General features: G+C 40.8%; 1 protein-coding gene and 1 long non-coding RNA gene across 11 annotated transcripts; one reads left to right on the top strand and one right to left on the bottom strand.

Annotated features, from left to right (window-relative positions):
- The first annotated feature begins 3,015 nt into the window (after positions 1 to 3,015).
- Positions 3,016 to 20,333, top strand: PCMT1 (protein-L-isoaspartate (D-aspartate) O-methyltransferase). 10 transcript variants are annotated; one of them, XM_079971561.1, is made up of 9 exons: positions 3,016 to 3,260; positions 10,573 to 10,677; positions 10,991 to 11,022; positions 12,010 to 12,114; positions 13,737 to 13,857; positions 14,587 to 14,672; positions 15,297 to 15,466; positions 17,316 to 17,413; positions 19,544 to 20,333. In XM_079971561.1, exons 1-9 carry the CDS (start codon positions 3,206 to 3,208, stop codon positions 19,570 to 19,572), a joined length of 801 nt encoding a protein of 266 aa, XP_079827687.1. In that variant the 5' UTR covers positions 3,016 to 3,205; the 3' UTR covers positions 19,573 to 20,333. The 10 variants fall into 10 exon arrangements, 5 of the variants coding, with proteins under 5 accessions (XP_079827687.1, XP_079827686.1, XP_079827688.1 ...); XR_013837556.1 differs by having other exon boundaries at positions 3,019 to 3,260; positions 17,309 to 17,413; XR_013837557.1 differs by having other exon boundaries at positions 3,019 to 3,260; positions 17,241 to 17,425.
- Positions 8,233 to 10,548, bottom strand: LOC307213587. Its single transcript, XR_013837592.1, has 2 exons — positions 10,324 to 10,548; positions 8,233 to 9,937 (listed from the first exon to the last, which is right to left on the bottom strand). It is a non-coding gene; the product is annotated as an uncharacterized lncRNA (long non-coding RNA).
- Positions 20,334 to 20,467: the final 134 nt, after the last annotated feature.

Genomic DNA, 20,467 nt, shown 5'->3' with positions numbered 1-20,467 from the left:
CCACCATCCCATTATGTGCTACTATGGGCGTAGCCAGGATTTATGTTAGGGCAGGGGCAGGACACCCACCTGTCATCATCAACTGTCTAGCAGATTTGGAATAAAATGTTGTTTTAAATTACTTTCTTTTCACCCCAAGTTCTCGGAAAAATCTCTCAAAATCTCTGCAATTTCTACTTTTAGTTAAGTATTTTTATTTATTTACTTATGGGGGGGCAGCTGTCCCCCCTGGCTACACCCATGTGTTCTACAGCGGCAACTGTAAACACACCTATTAGGAAATTCTAGTGAACAGAGTGGCTTTTACTTTTGAGTAAACATGCAAGGGATCATGCTATGCAGTGTCATTCGAAACACAGTTCCTATGGAATAAGCCTCATTGAACTCCCCGTCAGTGGAATTAGCTGAGGAGTACAGTATTCATAGGCCTGTAAAACTCCCTCCTTGTTTCTTCTACAATTTCTAAAGCTAGACCTTGATACTTCAGAAACCACGTCATGGTTTTCCTGATATGTCGCTTCAAAATTATGGGATGACAGTGGTATTTGTATGGGTTGACGGATGTTTGCTCAGTTCTGGGAGAAAGAAGTGTGTACTGTATATACGTAAGTAAAATATGAGTGTTAGTACTGCATCAGCAAAAGAGAACGAAATGTGTTTGGTTTGGAGGATTCATTTTTGTGCAAGACAAAAACAGCACTCGATTTCATGTGACAATCTCAATAGCATCGCATCCATGCTCCCAGATCTTACTTGCTCAGTCATATGTCTCACTGTGTTCAATGAGGTTTATTCTCAGATAACTATACATAGGGTTGTGGCTGTAAACTCAAACTGGGCCAGGGGTTATTAGTTATTATTTACTTTCAAAAATTATAATGGCTGATGGGTACTTAGCTCTGCATAGAAAAGGACTAAAAAATAGTATAGCATACATATCGGATAGCTTCTTGGCAGCTACTCTAGCCTCTATAAAAACTACATGATTTCAAGTGGTGTAGTTAGGTAATTTTAGACTCTGGACTTAAAAGTATTATGGAGGGTACCCTCTTTAGAAGGCAGTGTGTATTATTTTGTTACTTCAAAATGTGGTAAATCAGCTCTGAGTGGGGCCTTGAACTTCTGTTCCAAAGTTCTGCCCTCTAAGCAGTTTATGTAAGGTAATATTAAATATTCATAGGAAAATACTGATAAAATCAACACAACAAAAGTAGGCATAATATAATTATATTTATCATAATATAGATAAAAATCAACCTTCTTAAAAACAAATATATACAAAAAATAACATTTTTAGCAGACATTGCACACAGTACAACAAAGAAGTTTGCCTATAGGTAGGGAGTTCTGAAGAACAGTGCTGCCATAATAAAATATTTATTTATCTCAAGTGTGCAATGAACAGTAAATGGCTCGTTAAAATAATTCTCTCTCAGGTACATAAACTGCAGATTCTGGGATTCTTCCTCATCCAAATCTAGGCAGAGTTGAGGAAGTGTGAGCAATTACCAATAAATTAATTAAAGAAGCATGTTTCCCTCATTCTCACAGGTTAGATGGAACAGCATTCTTGACCCTCTCCTTGACTTGGCTGTTCCTCTTCCTCTTCCTCTTCCTCTTCCTCTTCCGTGCCTCTTCCTCTTTGGGTGGGTGCCTTATAACTTTAACCTATAAGTGCTATGTGCATACAGTGGTACCTCGGGTTACACACGCTTGAGGTTACAGATGCTTCAGGTTACAGACTCCACTAACCCAGAAATAGTACTTCGGGTTAAGAACTTTGCTTCAGGATGAGAAGAGAAATTGTGCTCCGGTGGCGCAGCGGCAGCGGGAGGCCCCATTAGCTAAAGTGGTGCTTCAGGTTAAGAACAGTTTCAGGTTAAGAACGGACCTCCGGAATGAATTATGTAACCCGAGGTACCACTGTACTTTAGGTGTGCCCTGCCTGGGGAGCTAAGTGAGTGCTGTGTTGTGTGTGCTCCCCTTCCTGTCCTTGGTGGGTTATGCTCCAAAACAGTGGTTGTGAGGAGCATAAAAGGATTCAGATCCCTGCCTGGAGGGATGCTTCAGAACTGGCAGTAGTGGTCAGTTTTGGCTGTGCCGCTTGGACTGATAAGAGTGGGGGCAGAGTGGCATCGCCATGGGTGTTGTACGTATGGTGATGCAATGGTGTGTGCTGCAGATACACCTATCTTGCTGAGAGTTCATTGGCTCCCTCCATGGGTGGGCCAATACCTGGCATACCTGGCATCGCAGTTGCAACTTAGTGGGCACTGGCTGTTTTCAGGGGTGTTGAGGGCTTGTTTGCCATTTTTGTAGTGCATTTTCTCATTGGATGTGTTGTCCCTCCTAGCTGAGCACACACCAGATCCATCAGCAATTCCACAAACATTCCCCAGCCCTATCGTTTTAGTGGGCAACATCCTTGTAGCCCCTTTCTGTTGTTTCCACTGTCTCTGTCTCTTTTTGTATGTCACTGATTTTTTTGCTGTTGTTAGGATTTTCTCTATGTTATGAATCTTTTTTCTTGATATATAAATCATGTGGCCCCATTACATATACTGTATGTCCTATGTGCCGCCGCCACCACCACACGACAGAAAGCGTTTTGCGTCCAGCCAGGCGCGTATGTTGCGCTTTGCTCCCTCCCGGCGACGCTGCGAGACTTTTCACCCCCTAAAACTGAGCTCTGCCTCAAAAGCCTACCCACATTGCACTGCAAATAAAACTGCAAATGTGCCTTATGGGCCGTGCCACGGTTATTTATAGCCCGACAGGAGAACCAGTCACATGCTTCCGTTTAAAGGAGCAGCCAGCTGCCCACAACCTCGGCTGCGAAGCCCCTCGCCGTCCTCCGCAACCCCAAGAACCCAGCCTCCTACCCCGCCCCTCCGCTCATCACCAAGAGGTTCCCCCCTTCCCGGCCCGCTCCCCTTTATTCCATGTACTGCGCCTGCGCACACCAGCCGCGGTTGCCCGGCGGCGGCGCCCGTTCAGAATGTCGAGCGCGCGGGGGGGCGGGGGAGCAGCCCCTCCCTCCGGCGGACGCGAGGCGGCGGCAGCGGCGGCGGCAGCTGCTGCTGCGGGAGGGAAGGAGGCGGCGCCTGTGTCGGCGCTGGAGGTTGTGTCCTTCCTGGGGAAACTGCTGTGCGCAGTCGCGGCACTGAAGGCGGCTCTCTACCTGCTCCGCAGAGTCTGTCTAGCTATGGCCTGGAAGTCAGGAGGCGCCAGTCACTCCGAGCTCATCCACAACCTCCGCAGTGAGTGCGTCTGTGGTGTGCGCGCCGGGGCCGGTGGCCAAGGAAGGGGGTGGGAGGAGGAGGAGGAGGCAGAAGGAGGGGCCAGGGCGCGCGCAGTCCATTCATGTACCACACATACACGAGCGCGCGCGCGCGCGAACCCCGTCGCTAGGGAGTGACCGTTAGTTGTCGGCCCTCAGAAGCGCGCGCTGGGGTGCCTTCGCCAACGGCCTTCGCGCCTGGCGGCTGCTGGAGACGTGGGCGGGTGGGAGGTCGCGAGCACCGCGAGGGGGGGGGGAGAGAAAAGAGAGTCCCCGCAGTCGAGCGGGTGTGTCTCGGTAAGGCGGGAGCTTGCTTGAGGGCGGTGGCTGCTGTCGCCACTACTGGAAGAGAGCAGGGCTGAGTCCCTCCGCTGTTTCGCAAGCGGGGAAGCGGCAGCCTCGGCTGTCCACCCAGCTTCGCCGCTGGGCCCGGCAGTCGTGGTAGAGGTGCCTCTCTCTCTCCCGGTTCCGTTTCCGCTTCCCGCGTCTTAAGGGGGAAGGCAGCTAAACGGCCGGCTCTCAGCTGTGAGCATCGCGCATCGGACCTGCCAAACGCCCTTTTAATATCAAATAAATAAACGTTACCTACTGCAGCAGGCATGTGTTATGTAGTTTCCCACCCACAGGTAAACAACCGATGCATAGCTCACAAAAGCCGGAAAGTTCCAGGTTTTTCAAGTCGTTAAAGGCAAAGTTAGGTTTCAGGTTCATGTGACTGCAGAGAAGAATGAAACCATCTAAATCTAAAATGTCCCTTGGATAGTGTGGCAGCTGCTCTTTCGCTCTCCCCTCAGTCATTATGCAACCGTCTAGTGAGTCTCTTGGGGTGCTTCTCATCGGTTCAGCTGTTAACATCTTTGTTTGCCTGGGAGCCGCCACCCATGTTCATGTGTGCTGCAAATGCGAATCCTATAATGAGAAAGTTGGATGAAATGGATAATTTGTTGTTTTTATTTATTTACAATAATTGATTAACAGCCTAATAAAAAAGTCACTTATTGGTGCACACAAAACAGATATCAATATACAATTCAACAAAATTTAAAAGCAGGTATGCAAACTTGTTTACATGGCTGGGTAGGCTTGCTGAAACAAAAGTTTTTAGTCGGTGTCTAAAGCAACATAATGAAGGTGTTTGTTCAGTGCAAGTTTTGCGCATTGAAGCTGTGGAAGTAGGCACATAAGGGGCTAGATGACTCCACAGACAAACTGCTCCCAAGCTGTTACAGGCTTTATATGCTAATAGTAAGACCTTGAACTTGGCCTGATAGCAAATCAGCAGCTAGTGCAGTTCTTTGAGTTGCAGTGTAATATGCTAGTAGGTTCTCACTCCTGTCAGCGATAATGCTATAGCATTCTGCTCTGACTGCATCTTTCAGAGCAATCGCAAGGGAAGCCCTGTATATATCATACTTTAGTAATCCACTTTCAGAATTACTAATTCCCTGGGTTTCTTTGGGCAAGCTATCCTAGTTGAGGAATGGCTGAAGCTGGTGGAAGGTGCTCCTAGCTACGGAGATCACCTGAGCCTAGTTAGTGAGAGCTGGGTCCAAGAATAACTCCAGACCATGTACCTACATCTTCTGAGCAAGTGTAACTCCCATCCTTGGAGGCAACTTGCCCATTTCTGTGACACAGGAACCACTCACCCACAGAGCCTCAGCCTTGCTTGGATCAAAGTTCTGTTTATTTGTCCTCATCCAGCCTACCATTGCATCCAGGCACTAGGCCGCCGCTTGTGCAGCCTCTCCTGTTTCAGATTTTATTGAGAAATAGAGCTGAGTGTTCTAATAGTCTTTTTATATGCTTTTTCTTACCCTGAGACCATCTTTTGAGGGGTGGGAAAGGCATACAATAAATTATTATCACCACCTTGCTTCAAATGTCCTAATGACCATTCCTAGCAGCTTCATATAGATATTAAACAACATTGGTGATAGTATAACACCCTGTGGCACTGTCATGGGACCAAAAACCAGTTCCCTAGTTTTACTTTCTGGACTCGGTCCTGTAGGTAAAATTGCAACCCCCCGTGAGCTATTTAGGAGGATAGCATGGTTAATGGTAGCAAAGGAAGGACTTATTCCTCTTGTCCCATTCTCAGTAAAAGTGATTTATCAGGGCAGCCAAGGCAGATTTGGTCACATGGCCAGGCCTAAACCCAGATTGGAATCAGTAGATAAACAGCATCCATAAATGCTTACTGGCACCTCCCCACCCCCCAATGTTAAAAGTGTGGCACTTACTGTATCAACTTCATGGTGAATTCTGGCACAGGGTTGATTTCTTTAGGAATGGGTTTGTTTCTTTCAAGTCAGGGATCACCTCCTCACACTATGAAGTGTTAACCATGCCCTCAGTCCAGCCAGTCACACCCCTCTACTAGATTTAATAAGCCAAGAAGGAGCCATGGTTGGGCACAGAGCAGCAGGTGCCTTGTGAACATCACCAGGCTGCATAAATCGAAAGTAATCCCACAACATATGACAATCTGCAATAGTGATACCACAAATATAAATTAGTGATGTCATTTGTTTGATGGAGTTGTGATTTTTCTTTATTAAAGCATTTGGGGCTATTACTAAATTATATGGGTTTGTACAAAAAGCACCCAAATAAATGAGCAGCAGATCTCGAAAGTAAGAATTCCCATTCCTGTTCCATGAAGTATTTTACAGGAGAAGCTGGTTGGAAAAGATTTATAGGTCTTAGTCAAAAATCATTTGCAGCAGCTCTTGCTGTCTGTTCCTGTTTTCGTATTGCAACTAAGCAAATAGCTTTAGTATCCTGTTTGTTGTATTTGGGAATGTAGCAAGTGATTTAAAGAGCAGAGTGAAAAACAGTTGGAAATTTTTTGAGATTTGTTTTATATTATATTGTATCTTAATACTTTTCCTGTTATATATGTCTATAAACTCATTATAGGACAGCAGCTTTTAAATTTTGGAGGCAGTTTTAGTATGTGTCGGTCTCTACTTGCAAAATAATACTGATAATTTTTATTTATTTATTCCCCGCCCATCTGGCTGGGTTACCCCAGCCACTCTGGGCGGCTTCCAACACATATAAAAACACAAAGAACATCAAATATTAATAGTAACAATCTGATATAATGTAAAAAAATCACAACATATCAAATAAAGGAATATTCAATAATCCATTAGAATCTAATAGTAAGCAGTTGTTTACCATAAATAAATTGGGCATGTGGCTTTTTTTATGCCTCTGACAACAGAGGAATTAGACCGCCAAGACCACATAACACCGGTCCTGAAAGACCTACATTGGGTTCCAGTACTTTTCCGAGCACATTTCAAAGTGTTGGTGCTGACCTTTAAAGCCCTAAACGGCCTTAGCCCAGTATACCTGAGGAGCGTCTCCAACCCCATCATTCACTGAGGTCCAGCTCCAAGGGCTTTCTGGTGGTTCCCTCACTGCGAGAAGCGAAGTTCCAGGGAACCAGGCAGAGGGCCTTCTTGGTAGTGGCGCCTGCCCTATGGAATGCCCTCTCATTAGATGTCAAGGAAATAAACAACTATCTGACTTTTAGAAGATATCTGAAGGCAGCCCTGTTTAGGGAAGTTTTTAATGTTTGATGATTTATTGTATTTTTTATATTTTGTTGGAAGCCGCCCAGAGTGGCTGGGGAAACCCAGCCAGATGGGTGGGGATGGATTTATTTATTTATTTATTTATTTATTTATTTATTTATTTGAGTGTACTTCTATAAAGGAAACATAACTTTGCAACATTCTGACTTCAACAGCACATGCCTAGTTATATTTTATGACTGTGTATGTCCATAACACTCATTTTATTTTGTTTCTTATTTATCTATTTCCAGTATTTTATACTTATCCTTTGTAGAAAAATATGCATAGGTAGCCAAAAGGATCTAGGTCAATAAATATACAAAAATAATAATTAAGTGCAGAACAGGAGTCAAAGACAACACCAGAAAGATTTAACTTGAGGAATTTAAATTTAACTAAAAAGAGAAGGTATGCTGAAGTTAATCTTTTCTGCCTGACCTGCCAAATATTTAAAAACATTTCTCTGTTAAGAACATATGGCTTCCTCCACCAACCCATCACTGGAAAATCAATGATACTGTCTAGCAAAGCAATAGCGTTTCCTGAGAATAGTGTAGGGAAGGTGGGCTTGTGTTATTTCTCTCCCTACGCCCCTCTCTTATTCTTGATGTTGTAGGGATGAAGAGTTAAAAGCTACATCATAGTTTATTAATAAGGTAGGGGTGTGAGCAGGGACTTAAATAAGCTGCAGATTTGTTTCAGAACCTTTTGCAACATAAATATGTATTGTGCTTGCAGGCAGGACAACAGCATGATGTAGTTTGAATTCTGCTACTAAATAATGAATATGACTCTTAGTACTTAAAAAAGTGTTACATAAATTCTAGTGCTGCTTTGCAAATTTTGGATGACAATTTCAGGATGATTTTCACAGCCATAAAAATGATAGAAATGTGATAAAATGAAATAGTAAATATCCAGAAATGTGACACCGATAGGGTGGTATTCAGCTAGGTATTAGTGAACTCATTGAAATTAATGAGCATGACTAAATATTATTTTTGAACCTGATTCTTCCCCTGTAAAATCATGCTCAATTGTCGTTTTTAAATCTTCTGATCAAGAAGCTAACCAATCACTATGTCAAAGAGCACATTTACTTTCAAAATTCACCCTTAAAATCATTCTAGCTTGAAGTCTAGGAAAAAAATGATCTGAAAAATATATCTAGGCTCTTACAAAGCTCTGTTTTCTGTTGCAGCTACTAGTATGTGTTTTTGAACTTGTTTTTCAGGAACTCTCTAAAAAAAGAAAGAATTTTTTTTACTAGTAGATAGTGCTCCACATCTGGGGTGAAATGTTAGTTATCAGACTGTTATTTTTCTCCCCTTGTTATCTTCTAGTAATTTCCAGATTAAAAAAACACCTGTTTTTCAAAATGAAATGTATTGGTGTTCCAACCCCCTTGCCTATGACTATTTTGTTCATTCTCACAGCAAAGTTGAACATATTATGGGTTTGAAGATTATTAAACAATTCATAGTATCTTGAACTCTCTTCTCAGGTTTATCTATAACTTGTACTATCGCTGAACCACAATACAGTAGTGTAGTTCTTATTTTACGACATAGTTGGGAAGAGACCATAGTTCAGTACCTGAGTGCATTATTTCACACAAAAGGTTCCCAGTTCAATCCCTGGCGCCACCTGTTAAGCGGGTCAGGTAGCAGATGAGAAAGACATCTGCCTGAGACTCTGGAGCTGCCAATCAAAGTAGACAGAACTGGACTATGTGGACAAATAGTCCAACCTGGAATAAGGCGGTTTTTATTATCTTAGATGTTGCATAATTATTTCTTCTGCAAGAATATAGTTCTGCAATCCACAGAAACAGGGACAAGCCTTAATTAGTTTAAAGTGAGGTAAGGAAGCTGGACCAAGAAGCAAATATTGCTAAAGCAATATTTTAAGGAATAGGGACCACAGAGGTACTGTATTCTAATAATGAAACACGGTTATCATATTTAGTTGTAAATCTATTTTTATGCTGTTGCAGATGTACTCTGAAGCGTTTCTCATTTGTTCTTCTAAAACATGGGAGGTTAGGAACTGGTTGACCAAAAAATAAATAAAACAACACACTTACTGAGGGAGTGGGAACCAGCATGACTTGGTCTCAGCGCTAAACATGTGCTGATATAATGCTTGTCAACAAAGGTACCATAGTCCCAGCCACTAAATCAGTAATCAAGGCAGGCAGGAACTGGATTGTACATTGTGGATGTTAATTCAATTTTTCCTCATTGACAACTATGCTGAAATAAGATTAGAAGATACACTCTCAGGGTAAAGCCCCATCTAGAGTTCACATATTTTCTTTCTGAAAACTGTGGCACATTTTTCAGAGTGTGGAACTGAAGAGACTCAGATGTGTTGATACACATTGGATTTGCCAGGCTTTATATAACTCAAAGAGCTGCAGTGGTCTATTCTTTGCTGTGTTAGAACAAGTATAGCTGAATTTTGGTTACATGTGTTCTCTGCTGCAGTCCCATTCCTGCCTGTATTTCGGTGCTCTATGTGCTTAGCTGCTCTGCTAAAGAAGAACTTAGGAAATGTGGCACATAACCTTAGCAAGGGGGGATCAATCCAGAAACAGTCAATCACAGGCCAAAGTCCTAGATGAGGAATTTGTCCAAACAGGCAAGACTAATATTTGGCCCACCCCAAAATTCAGGTTTTATCTGGAAGCACTTACACCCAGGCCATCTCTAGAATAACAAAGGGATTGGCAGGGATAGGATAAAGCGCTTTCCCCACTCTGAACCCTTAAATAGCTGACTGTAACAATAACATCAGCACTACGCTGTCCAGAAGACTCGTAGTCCAACTCCTAATTTATTTTGACAGTGGGTTTTCATAGTAATGTTGAAGTGATGAATTTCAGCTTCCATAATTTGCAGATAAACTAGCATGGGCACAATGTATATCATTGCTGTAGGCTATATTTTAAAGTAGCATCTTCCTGAAGTTCCCCGATGTGAGTTGGTTCACTTCAGAGCCGCTGAAGAAGGGAAAAGCCAAAACATTTTGCTATAAGAAAGTAATCTCTTTTTTATAATCTCTTTTGTAATAAATGTAATGGGGACGCAGGTGGCGCTGTGGGTTAAAGCCTCAGCGCCTAGGACTTGCCGATCGAAAGGTTGGCGGTTCGAATCCCTGCGGCGGGGTGCGCTCCCGCTGCTCGGTCCCAGCGCCTGCCAACCTAGCAGTTCGAAAGCACCTCCGGGTGCAAGTAGATAAATAGGGACCGCTTACCAGCGGGAAGGTAAACGGCGTTTCTGTGTGCGGCTCTGGCTCGCCAGAGCAGCGATGTCACGCTGGCCACGTGACCCGGAAGTGTCTCCGGACAGCGCTGGCCCCTGGCCTCTTAAGTGAGATGGGTGCACAACCCCAGAGTCTGTCAAGACTGGCCCGTACGGGCAGGGGTACCTTTACCTTTACCTTTACCTTTTGTAATAAATATACTGTATTGTTTCAGTAATTAACTCAATCCTTCCTGGATTCATAGCAGACATTTGCATTACTGTTTGATGCTTGAAAAATTCTCTCCTATAAACCTTTACAACTGAGCATTACATCAATTGACTGACCACTTGTGTTTTTTTCTGAAGACTGTGGTACATTTTATTTTGTAGTTTCAGTATAATGGTATTGTGGAATAATATTCCCTTATATTTTGATTTGCCTTTCTTCCAGAAAATGGAATAATCAAGTCAGATAAAGTATTTGAAGTAATGCTTGCAACAGACCGCTGCCATTATGCAAAATGCAACCCATATATGGATTCTCCTCAATCAATAGGTATGAAAATTATGTATTCAAAGTCTTTAACGATGACTAAAAGCTTTATTTTCCTAAGGCCTTTTTGTGTTGAACCAAAGATGAACTGTTCCAGAAGTGTTGCAAATGCCATCTCGGTAGTCAAGATAACTCCACAATTAATTGGTTGCTGTTGTAGTAATGATTTGCTCTTGGAAACTGTTTCTTTGTCATTATAATACTTCAGAAATGATATATCTAAGTCTTCATTTGTTGGCTAGCAAAGGTGCTGATGTTGAACATTTTGATAAGTGAGCTGTTTTGTTACTCATATCATTCTTTAAATGTTTTATAGGATTTCAAGCAACAATCAGTGCTCCACACATGGTAAGCGTTATATTTATATACTGTCAGCCTGCCTCCTTTAACAACTAAACTTTCATTTTCCTCTTTCTACCCTGATGACACACCCCAGTGTAGTACATGGCAGGGGGAACTCTAATGCTTATCCCCCACACCCTTTTTAAGTTACGGGTAGGTAGCCGTGTTGGTCTGCCATAGATACACTGAAACTGAAACAGTTTCAGTGTATCTGAAGAAGTGTGCATGCACATGAAAGCTCATACTAATGACAAACGTAGTTGGCCTCTAAGGTGGTACTGGAAGGATTTTTTTGTTGTTGTTGTTTCGACCCTTTTTAAGGATACTGTTAGTTGTTAGTGGTTTGAGAAGGTAGGTTTTTTTTCTCTCCCTCATGTTTTTCTTTGTGGGTGGGGTTGGCTTCAAACTGTGACACCCGTTAACATTCCATATCATAGTTGCTGTCAATAGTAGACTTGATTGATAGATTCACAGTCTGCCTGGGACAAGTTTCTTTTGAATGCTTTTCTGTCTTTCTGTGTCTAGGCTCATTCTGTAAGCTCAATAGATTTTATTAGGGTTTATAGAGAAAAATACAAAACTTAATAGCAAATATTAAGCTCATGGATTCTTGTCAGATAACCTTTGGGGGTCCTAAAAGCTATTTTTCATTTAGTAATGTATTTCTGTGTATCCTGGGTTTGATCCTCTGAACTGTTATTGTGTAAATGGACAATTCTGAAATCAAATTTGGGTAGCTAAAGGGTTTGGGGATCTTTTTACATTTACAAATTGACAGTTGACATACTTATCTTTATGTGGTTTGAAACCGCAGCTCTTAAATTGTGAAATTGTTTGATATCTATAACAGCTTGATTGAGTTCAGTTACTGGATTCTCTGTAGGGAATTGCATAGTTTGTATTCTTTATGAAAGAACATAAAATCATAGCATTGTACATTGGGCGAAACCAAAAGTAAAATACCAACATCTTTTCCTTTTTTCCTTCGGTCAGCATGCATATGCTCTAGAACTCCTATATGAACAATTACATGAAGGAGCCAAAGCCCTTGATGTAGGATCTGGAAGTGGAATTCTTTCTGCATGCTTTGCACGAATGGTGAGAGGACAATTCTTAACCACTTACGATAAATATATGACTCTTGTTAGGTTTCTGTGTGCATTACAAAATGCTTTATTTTTTATGTCTTTACAAGAGAATTGTAAGGACTTGATTCTGATATTATTTTATACTTTTAGAAGGATAGGTCTTTTGGGGTATCTTTACACCAATGCCTTAATGTTTCAATAAAGTCCAGCTCATAAAGAACATGAAGCAATACTAGCTCAAATCAGCTCATATTTTTGTTTTTTGTATTTAATGCCACCTAATAGTTGGATTGAATATTTTGAAGAAAGAACAGCCTATGAAGTATGGAAGTACTCCATTCTGGGGCAAGCTCCTGTGTAATGCTTAGTAATTATAACCGGAAAAAGGATGCTTTAAAACAGGGCTAGGGATCCTCAGGGCTAAGGGATCCCTCCAGACCTCTCTGTCTGGCTCTTGGGACTCTCCCCCAGTGAAGCCCATCCTCAGACCTCACTGGCCCTGCTCTGCACCCTCCTTAAGTGCTTTTACCTTGCTGGAATATGCATTGTGAAAATGCCTCTTGTCTGCCTGGGTAGAAGATGCAGAGATGTGTAGAAGCATTTGACTTGTATGTGGCTGGAATAAAGCTTACTGTACAAATGTAAGAATTGCATCCATTGCTCTGCTGACTTGTTGCCTCTGGCCCATTGACCATCAGCATGCAGGTTCCCCAGAAGGTTGCTCATGAGGCATTCATGCTGCAAAATGTTTCACATCCCCACTTCAATACCTTCCTCAGTGATTTTTCTTACTGATCATGTAGGAAAGCAAGCAGGGGTGTGCAGGATTTTCTGTTTCTATTTTCTTTTGCAGAGTGTGTGATGTGTATGACATGCCATTAATATAGAAGTAGACTCCAGACTCTGCATTCTTTTTTTAACATCAACTTGCAACATGGAACACACTCTTATTTTTTTTAAAAAAAACCACCATATTTCTTTCCCATAATCTTGTAAGAAAATAAGAACTGCCAAGGTCCATCTAGTTCAGTATTCTTTTTCCAGCTAATGGCTTCTTTCCATCTTCTCAGTATATTTTAAGAAACCCTGAACTTTAAAAAAGTTGCCTTGTCACCTGTATAATCCTGCTTAGGTGAATCAGCAGTCAATACTAGTGCTGAACAGATTATATTCTATTACATTTCAAATGCCAATAGAATGTTAAGTTTTAAAAAAAGTTCTGTACATAACAAAATAAGTTGCTATTCATGTATTTCATAGTAAAACTGCTAACATGCAGCACTGGTTTGAGGCCTTAAAATATTCATATCTTCTTGGAATGTTAATTACAATATATTAATATGAAAAAAAATATTGGGAAATGACTTCGTAAGTATGGACCATGAGAAACTCTAAAGTATTTATGGCAAGAACTTTATTAGAAGAAACTTGCATGCCAAACATTCTAAGGCAAAATGGATGCGGTGAAACTGGGGGAAGAGAAACAGATAGACAGATAATAGGAAAAACCCGTATTAGGTTTTATCCTTCATCTCCTGTAGCCTTTGCTTATAACTTCAATTGAAAGTAAAAGTAAGAAACTGAATACATACATAGTACATTCCATACCAAAATAAACTTGTTTTGTTTCAGGTTGGTCCCAAAGGACAAGTTGTAGGAATTGATCATATCAAAGAGTTGGTAGATGACTCAATAAATAATGTTAAAAAGGACGATCCCCTATTGTTATCTTCAGGAAGAGTGAAACTGATTGGTAAGTACTGGAGTATATTAACAGTAAAAAATAGGTATAGGAATATGCTTGTTCAATGGAGGGTCTTACTTGTTGTAGTAGGTTTTCTATGAAATATAAACAACTAGAGTAGTTAGGTTTACTATCCAACTTATATAATTTTATTTAATTATTATGTTTACTTTTTGATGGGTTTTTTTAAACAAAAACCTTCCAAGCCCACTAATAACTTCATTTTCAGTTACATGTGCTTAGGTCTGTAATCTTTTGCAAGCTACTGTGCTTAGTGACCAGGTCATGGGATCCGATCTAAGAAGTTTAGCGTTGGCACAGGGAGTCATAGCCTTTCAAACTGGGTTTCATTTGTGGGTCCACTCTGTAAAAGTGTTTCCTCTTTATGGCACTGCAGTTGCACAAGAGCAGAAATCACTAGGAGCCCTTTCCAATCCTCATATACAGCTGTCTTTTGTTGTGTCCACATCTGGCTGCATTTAGTGAACTACTGCTGTTTGGTACTAATTCCCTGGAACCCAGGTCGTTCATTCCCAGTAGAAATTTCAGTTGGGAATCTGATTAAAATTTAGGAGGCTAATTATGGCTATTTTTAATTTCAACATTTTTTTGCTGGTTCCACATAAGCTCATAAACTTAGTTAAGATTTCATCTATGAGTTCAGTGTCTTGAATAAGCTGAGGACAATATGAAGTCAGCTGTTCCTCATCCTTGTATATATCTTTTCCCCCCTTGTAGTGGGAGATGGAAGGTTGGGATATTCTGAAGAAGCTCCATATGATGCTATTCATGTAGGAGCTGCTGCACCAGTTGTTCCCCAAGCAGTAAGTGATTTATGCATATATATGGTACATATTGTTTGCTATGATTTTTCTTTATTAATTGAAATGATTAATTGGATGCTTATACCTGCTTTAAATGATGGGCTTTTAAATTAGATTTCATTAAATGAAACACATTCCAACAGTGGAATTTGATTTGGTATACTAATAGGTGATGTTGATGTTTTTTGGAATTGGGAGTGCTGGTGGTTTGGAAATGAAAAGCTTTGCACAGTGCAGCCCAAATCCCTTTTAATTTTGTCAAGGCAAATAAAGACTGGGGCATTCCAAACTATCCCCTCTCCTTTTACCTTTTTCCAGAACTTAGCTTCCAGCAATTTTTCAGGTGGAAGGGCTAGAACTGTGGGCTGTGTCTCAGACCATTAGGCCTAAAAGCTCTTACCATCAAGGAGTATAATACAGTATTCTTTGTTATTTTACGTTGTACAAGGTAGGGATCTTAGAGTTGTATCCAACTAAGTAATTAAGACTCAAGAGCAGGCCCATTGAAATTAATGGACCTAAATTAGTAATTTCCATTAATTTCAATGGGTCTGCTTTGAGTATAACTAACACTGCTTAGGAGTACACTTGCTGTGAATAATTAACTTTTTTTTTAATTTATAGCTTATAGATCAATTAAAGCCTGGTGGAAGGTTAATATTACCTGTTGGACCTGCTGGAGGAAACCAGATGCTGGAACAGTACGATAAGCTAGAAGATGGCAGTGTCAAAATGAAGCCTCTGATGGGAGTGATATATGTGCCTTTAACAGATAAGGAGAAGCAGTGGTCCAGGTGGAAGTGATTTTCTGTTCAACTTTCTTCTTCCACACACTTACACATACAAGGTGAAAGAGTGTTGAATCTTGATTCTTAAGACATAGCTTGCCAAGGCTGCTTTTGCTCCCTGCTTTCTGCTTGACTGTACCACCAAAAGCAACCTCTTGCATTGTTACATCACCACATGCAAGTTTTTGTGTGTCTCATTAAATGCTGGGGAAAATACCATTGCATCGATTGCGTTTATTTCATTTTTCATTGTAACTTGTGTCTTCTTGAGGTTCTCTAGTATAAGCTAAAAATATTACCTACATTTTGAGACTAAAGTATTCCCAAAATACAAAGTTCTTATTGCTGTCTTGGGTTAGATTTTGATAAGTATGCATTATATGCAAGGTGCAATAGATCAGACTGTGTTTCACACTGCAAGTGTCTGCCTGACTTCTATAAAGGAAAGGGATTTCCCAGTTTTCAAAAGTTAAACATTGCTCAGAAACCTTTAGAGCAAGCAATCTAATTATGGATATTTTTACATGTTAGTTGTTTAGCTTTAAGACAAGTTCACTATAGTTGATCAAAAGCAACCCAAGCCAAATACTTTACATTTGCTATTTTAAAAGAAGATGGTATTGGATGTGTGATAATGTTTGTCATATTTTCTTCAAGCTGACAAACTGTTCATTTTCAACAAGCTACCAGGTCTCAGAGATTTTTAACTCTGGGAGCTGTCAGGGTTTGTGGATAGCTTTGTAGTTTAGGGCACACATAATAGAGTAGTCAGTGCTAAAAGGGTGCCTATCATTAGCATGCATATGAATAAGCCAGCAGTCCTTTACTGCTGGCTAGATAGAAATTCTTGTGAACTGTCTTTGTTGATGAGACAAACACATGCCTGATTAGCTCTCCAAATCTATAAAGTTTTACTTTGACATTTAATAAAAATGTCACATTTCTAGACACTTTACAGCTGTAGAAATGTCTGTGCAAAAATAAACTAATTAATTTTGCTTTTCTGCCTTCAATGGAAGGCCCACTGTTTTGTGAGAACAGTATTGAGCTACTGCGTAGCATACCGATAACTTCATGAATGAATTGCTGCTGACCAAAAGCTGCTACAGAAAGCTTGTTTCATATTCAGAGACCTAGATTCTGCTGAGCAAATTAATATTTGCTATTTGTTTAAATTCTGTTTTAATATTTTATTGATGGATAGCCTTTGCTTCCGAAGTAGATTTAGTACAGCCTTATATTACTGCTACTAAAAAAACTGAGCCTATGACAAGCAACAGTTACCTCTAGGTTAGTGTGCAATTTCCCATTTTCACCAAAATAGTGTTTGGGGTTTTTTGCTGATAACGGAAAGATAGCTCTACACAGCTATTATAGGCTGTGTATAGCCCTCTTAGCCTCAAAAAACTGCTGGCAACAGATGCATGGTATTCACATTCTCCCACTCAGTGAAGGTTGCATATTTGGTTATGTCCTTGTAACGTCCTGGGTAGAAGCAGAAACCTTCACCCCTGCAGTTGCTGTTTGGAAGGCAGATAGCTATATTTTCTGTTTTTATGTAATAGATAGATTAAGGAGATATGGTGTAGTGTGTCATAAAATAGGAAGGTCTTCTTTTCATTAAAATCTCCATTAAAGCTAAACACTTTTGAACTTGGCTATTAGTCTATCCATTAGACTAATTAGACTGAACTTAGCTATTAGTCTCTCCATTAGACTAATTAGACTGAAGTGCCTCAAACAGAACCTCCATTTGGAAATTGGTTATAAATATTGACAGATCTGAATGAAGCCTACTGAAGATCATGAAGGTGTTGCAACAGTCATTAATACAGATATTGCTTAAAGAATTTAGAAACATCAGAGCAACTGGAAGAAGATTCAGTTTACAAAAATGTCAGCTAGCACTCCCGAGATACAAGCTAACAGCTAGTGCAGTGAAGAAAATGCAGAGTGAGTAAGCTGGTCAGTAGGTATTATGCTTACATTTCAATTAATCTCCAGTATCTCCCTACCTGTAGGGATCAAGCCATGTGTCTAGTTATTTGCACATTGGACACTTCGTTGTGAGAGAAGCTGGATTGGGGCCAGTTCACATAACTGCTTTCTTTTCCCAAGCCTTACTTTTTACAGCACTCCGTTGTGGTGATAGATATGGCTGTCATCACAAGGTGATTGCATAAATCAGTCTATTTAAATACTGCTCATCAAAGTAATTGTATTTCAGAATGAGCTCACAAACTAAAATGTACATCTGTTTATTTGAATGTATGTAAAATTCTAAAAGGTTTCAATTTGAACCACCACAAATATCAGGGTTGTGCTTCTGCTGCAAAAGTTCTTAAGCCACAAAAATGCAAGTCTCCAGAAGACCATGACCACAAGACACAATTCCACCTCAGATGTCCTTGCTGCTGCTCCTTTGCTCTGCTTTACACCCCAAATCATTGCATGGCTTTTTCTTGGATTATATTTCCCCCCACAACCAGTGACTGCACCAGAAAAAATGGGGGCACAGAAGGAGCTGAGCATATGGTGGGCGAGTTGTTTTCTGAAATTAACATAACAGAATATGCTAATGACAGCAAGGGGGAGGCATGTGGAGGTGGGTCAAGCTCCTTGTTTGGGGGGGGCACTCCAAAGAATTGATAGAGTAGCAGTAGTATGAAGTCGTATATATGGTTTCTGACATATATGTACGCTTTTACTTTGCCTGTTAGAAAGATACTTGAATACTGTATTTGTATAATCACTATTGATATAGAAGAAGCTACCCACATCTATTCCACTCTGAATCTTTGTCCTTGGTTTCAGGTCTTTCAGTGGTATAGGTACTATTTAGTCCTGGATCAGTTAAAATCAGTTGAGAAAGATGTTCTGAAAAACAAGCAGTATTTTATAATTTGTATTGCTCTGTGATTGGCTACTGCTTTGGTCCATGCCTCATCCTTATAACAGTGGAATCAAAGGCTCTGTTCTTTCTGGTTTGTGGATAGGGAACTATAGCTGAAGCAAAGTAACTAGTTCAAACCCCCTTGGCAAGTCCATGACTTGAACTGAACTTCTCAGATTTAAGTCTACCATATTGCGGGCCAACTAGACTTCAAGTACAGATGCAGACCCTGTTTCCTTTTCAAAAAAACAAATTAGCATTAAGAGGCAATGAAAAGCAGCAGGAGTAGTTGAAGAGTTTAAGCCTTTCCTTGCTTGCTGTTTCTCAGCTACATATATCCTCCTTCCACTCTCCAATCTCACAAACTCAATGCCTTGTTTGCCCCAGGGTGGTCTGCATTCCTCTGGACAGAACAGGGTCTCCCTGTTCACTGGATGGGGAGCCTGTTATCAACACTGTGAAGTCTAATTTTGAACTTAGGTTTCACATTTTGCAGCCTTTGGTGCAGGTTCCAAGAATAGTAAAGGTAAAGGTAAAGGTACCCCTGCCCGTACGGGCCAGTCTTGACAGACTCTGGGGTTGTGCGCCCATCTCACTTAAGAGGCCAGGGGCCAGCGCTGTCCGGAGACACTTCCGGGTCACGTGGCCAGCGTGACATCGCTGCTCTGGCGAGCCAGAGCCGCACACGGAAACGCCGTTTACCTTCCCGCTGGTAAGCGGTCCCTATTTATCTACTTGCACCCGGAGGTGCTTTCGAACTGCTAGGTTGGCAGGCGCTGGGACCGAGCAGCGGGAGCGCACCCCGCCGCAGGGATTCGAACCGCCGACCTTTCGATCGGCAAGCCCTAGGCGCTGAGGCTTTAACCCACAGCGCCACCTGCGTCCGGTTCCAAGAATAGCTGGACTATAATGGCAAATGAATCTACAGTATATGGTTTACAGAGAGCTAAGGCATTCTCTTCTTCAGTAAAAAGGTAGACTGGTGATTTTACATCTAATGGTATTTTAAATGACATTGACGGAAGCATAGGAGGTATTTTTGCTTTGATTTATGTGCACTACTAGTTTGATGTTCTTGACCCTTCTTTTGGCCTAAGTACCTTAACAGGCTTATGCAATTTTGCTGCAGTATCTGAGAACGAGTTTAATTTTGAGGAGTTAAACTTGTAATTTTTGTCCTCTTTTTGCAGGGATGAAATGTAAAAGCTACGTCATCTGACCCAAACATAGTGTTAACAGTGGACTGCTCATCTCCAATTCTTAAAAGCTTTTCAAAACCAACAGCATTGCAGCTTGTTTTGGACTTTGTTACACTGTTATCAGCATGGAAAAGTGTGGTGTTTTTTATTTTGTAGAAGTTAATGCAAGTTTGATAATGAACTGATGGAAAGTTTAAATTTGGGCAAATGTTTCTTTTCAACATGCCCTTATTTTCACCTGTTTAAAGAAGTGAAATATGTCTGCAGAAAGCCAGACAGACCTGCAATTTGTTATCTTCTTTATTTTGGATTGGGAAACGTTCTGAACACTTCTTTCAGCTCCAGTGTTCGTCCATCAAACCGCTTATCTGCACTTTCTGGCACTACATGCACACTATATGGTTCCTGTGTTCAGCTGTCTTCTAGATGCTACTAAAATGAGATGAAGTTCTTCAAAGCTTTCAGCGTGGTGTCATAGACTAGCATGTAGTATATACAATCAGCTGCTTTCTTCCCTTTAAAAATCAGATATCGTGTATATAAACTTCAAGACATCAGAAGTGACAGCTCTTGTTGAATACACTGCTGTTCAAGATGGACATAACTGACATAGTTTTCTCCCTTTTACTTGTAGAATAACTTAGAGGTTTATAGTAGAGTATTGTTTGCAAATTTGATGTACCTGAATTTAAAACTGTATAACAAATACTGTGTAAGCTATGTCCTAATCATTGAACAGTTTATGCAATGCTGCTTTGCCAAATAAAATTCAAAACAAAAAGGGTTTGCAAGTGCTATTTTTAATGAGAAAGTGTCTGGGTAGTTGACCCATTTGCTAAACATTAGAAAAGACTTTTACCAACAGCTAATTTTCAGAAGTGTGAAAGTTCTCATGTGATCCTTATGTTGTTTTTG

Source organism: Podarcis cretensis, assembly GCF_951804945.1.
Source record: "Podarcis cretensis genome assembly, chromosome: 3".
Taxonomy (NCBI): Eukaryota; Metazoa; Chordata; class Lepidosauria; order Squamata; family Lacertidae; genus Podarcis; species Podarcis cretensis.
This window is presented reverse-complemented; position numbering and strand designations above follow the sequence as displayed.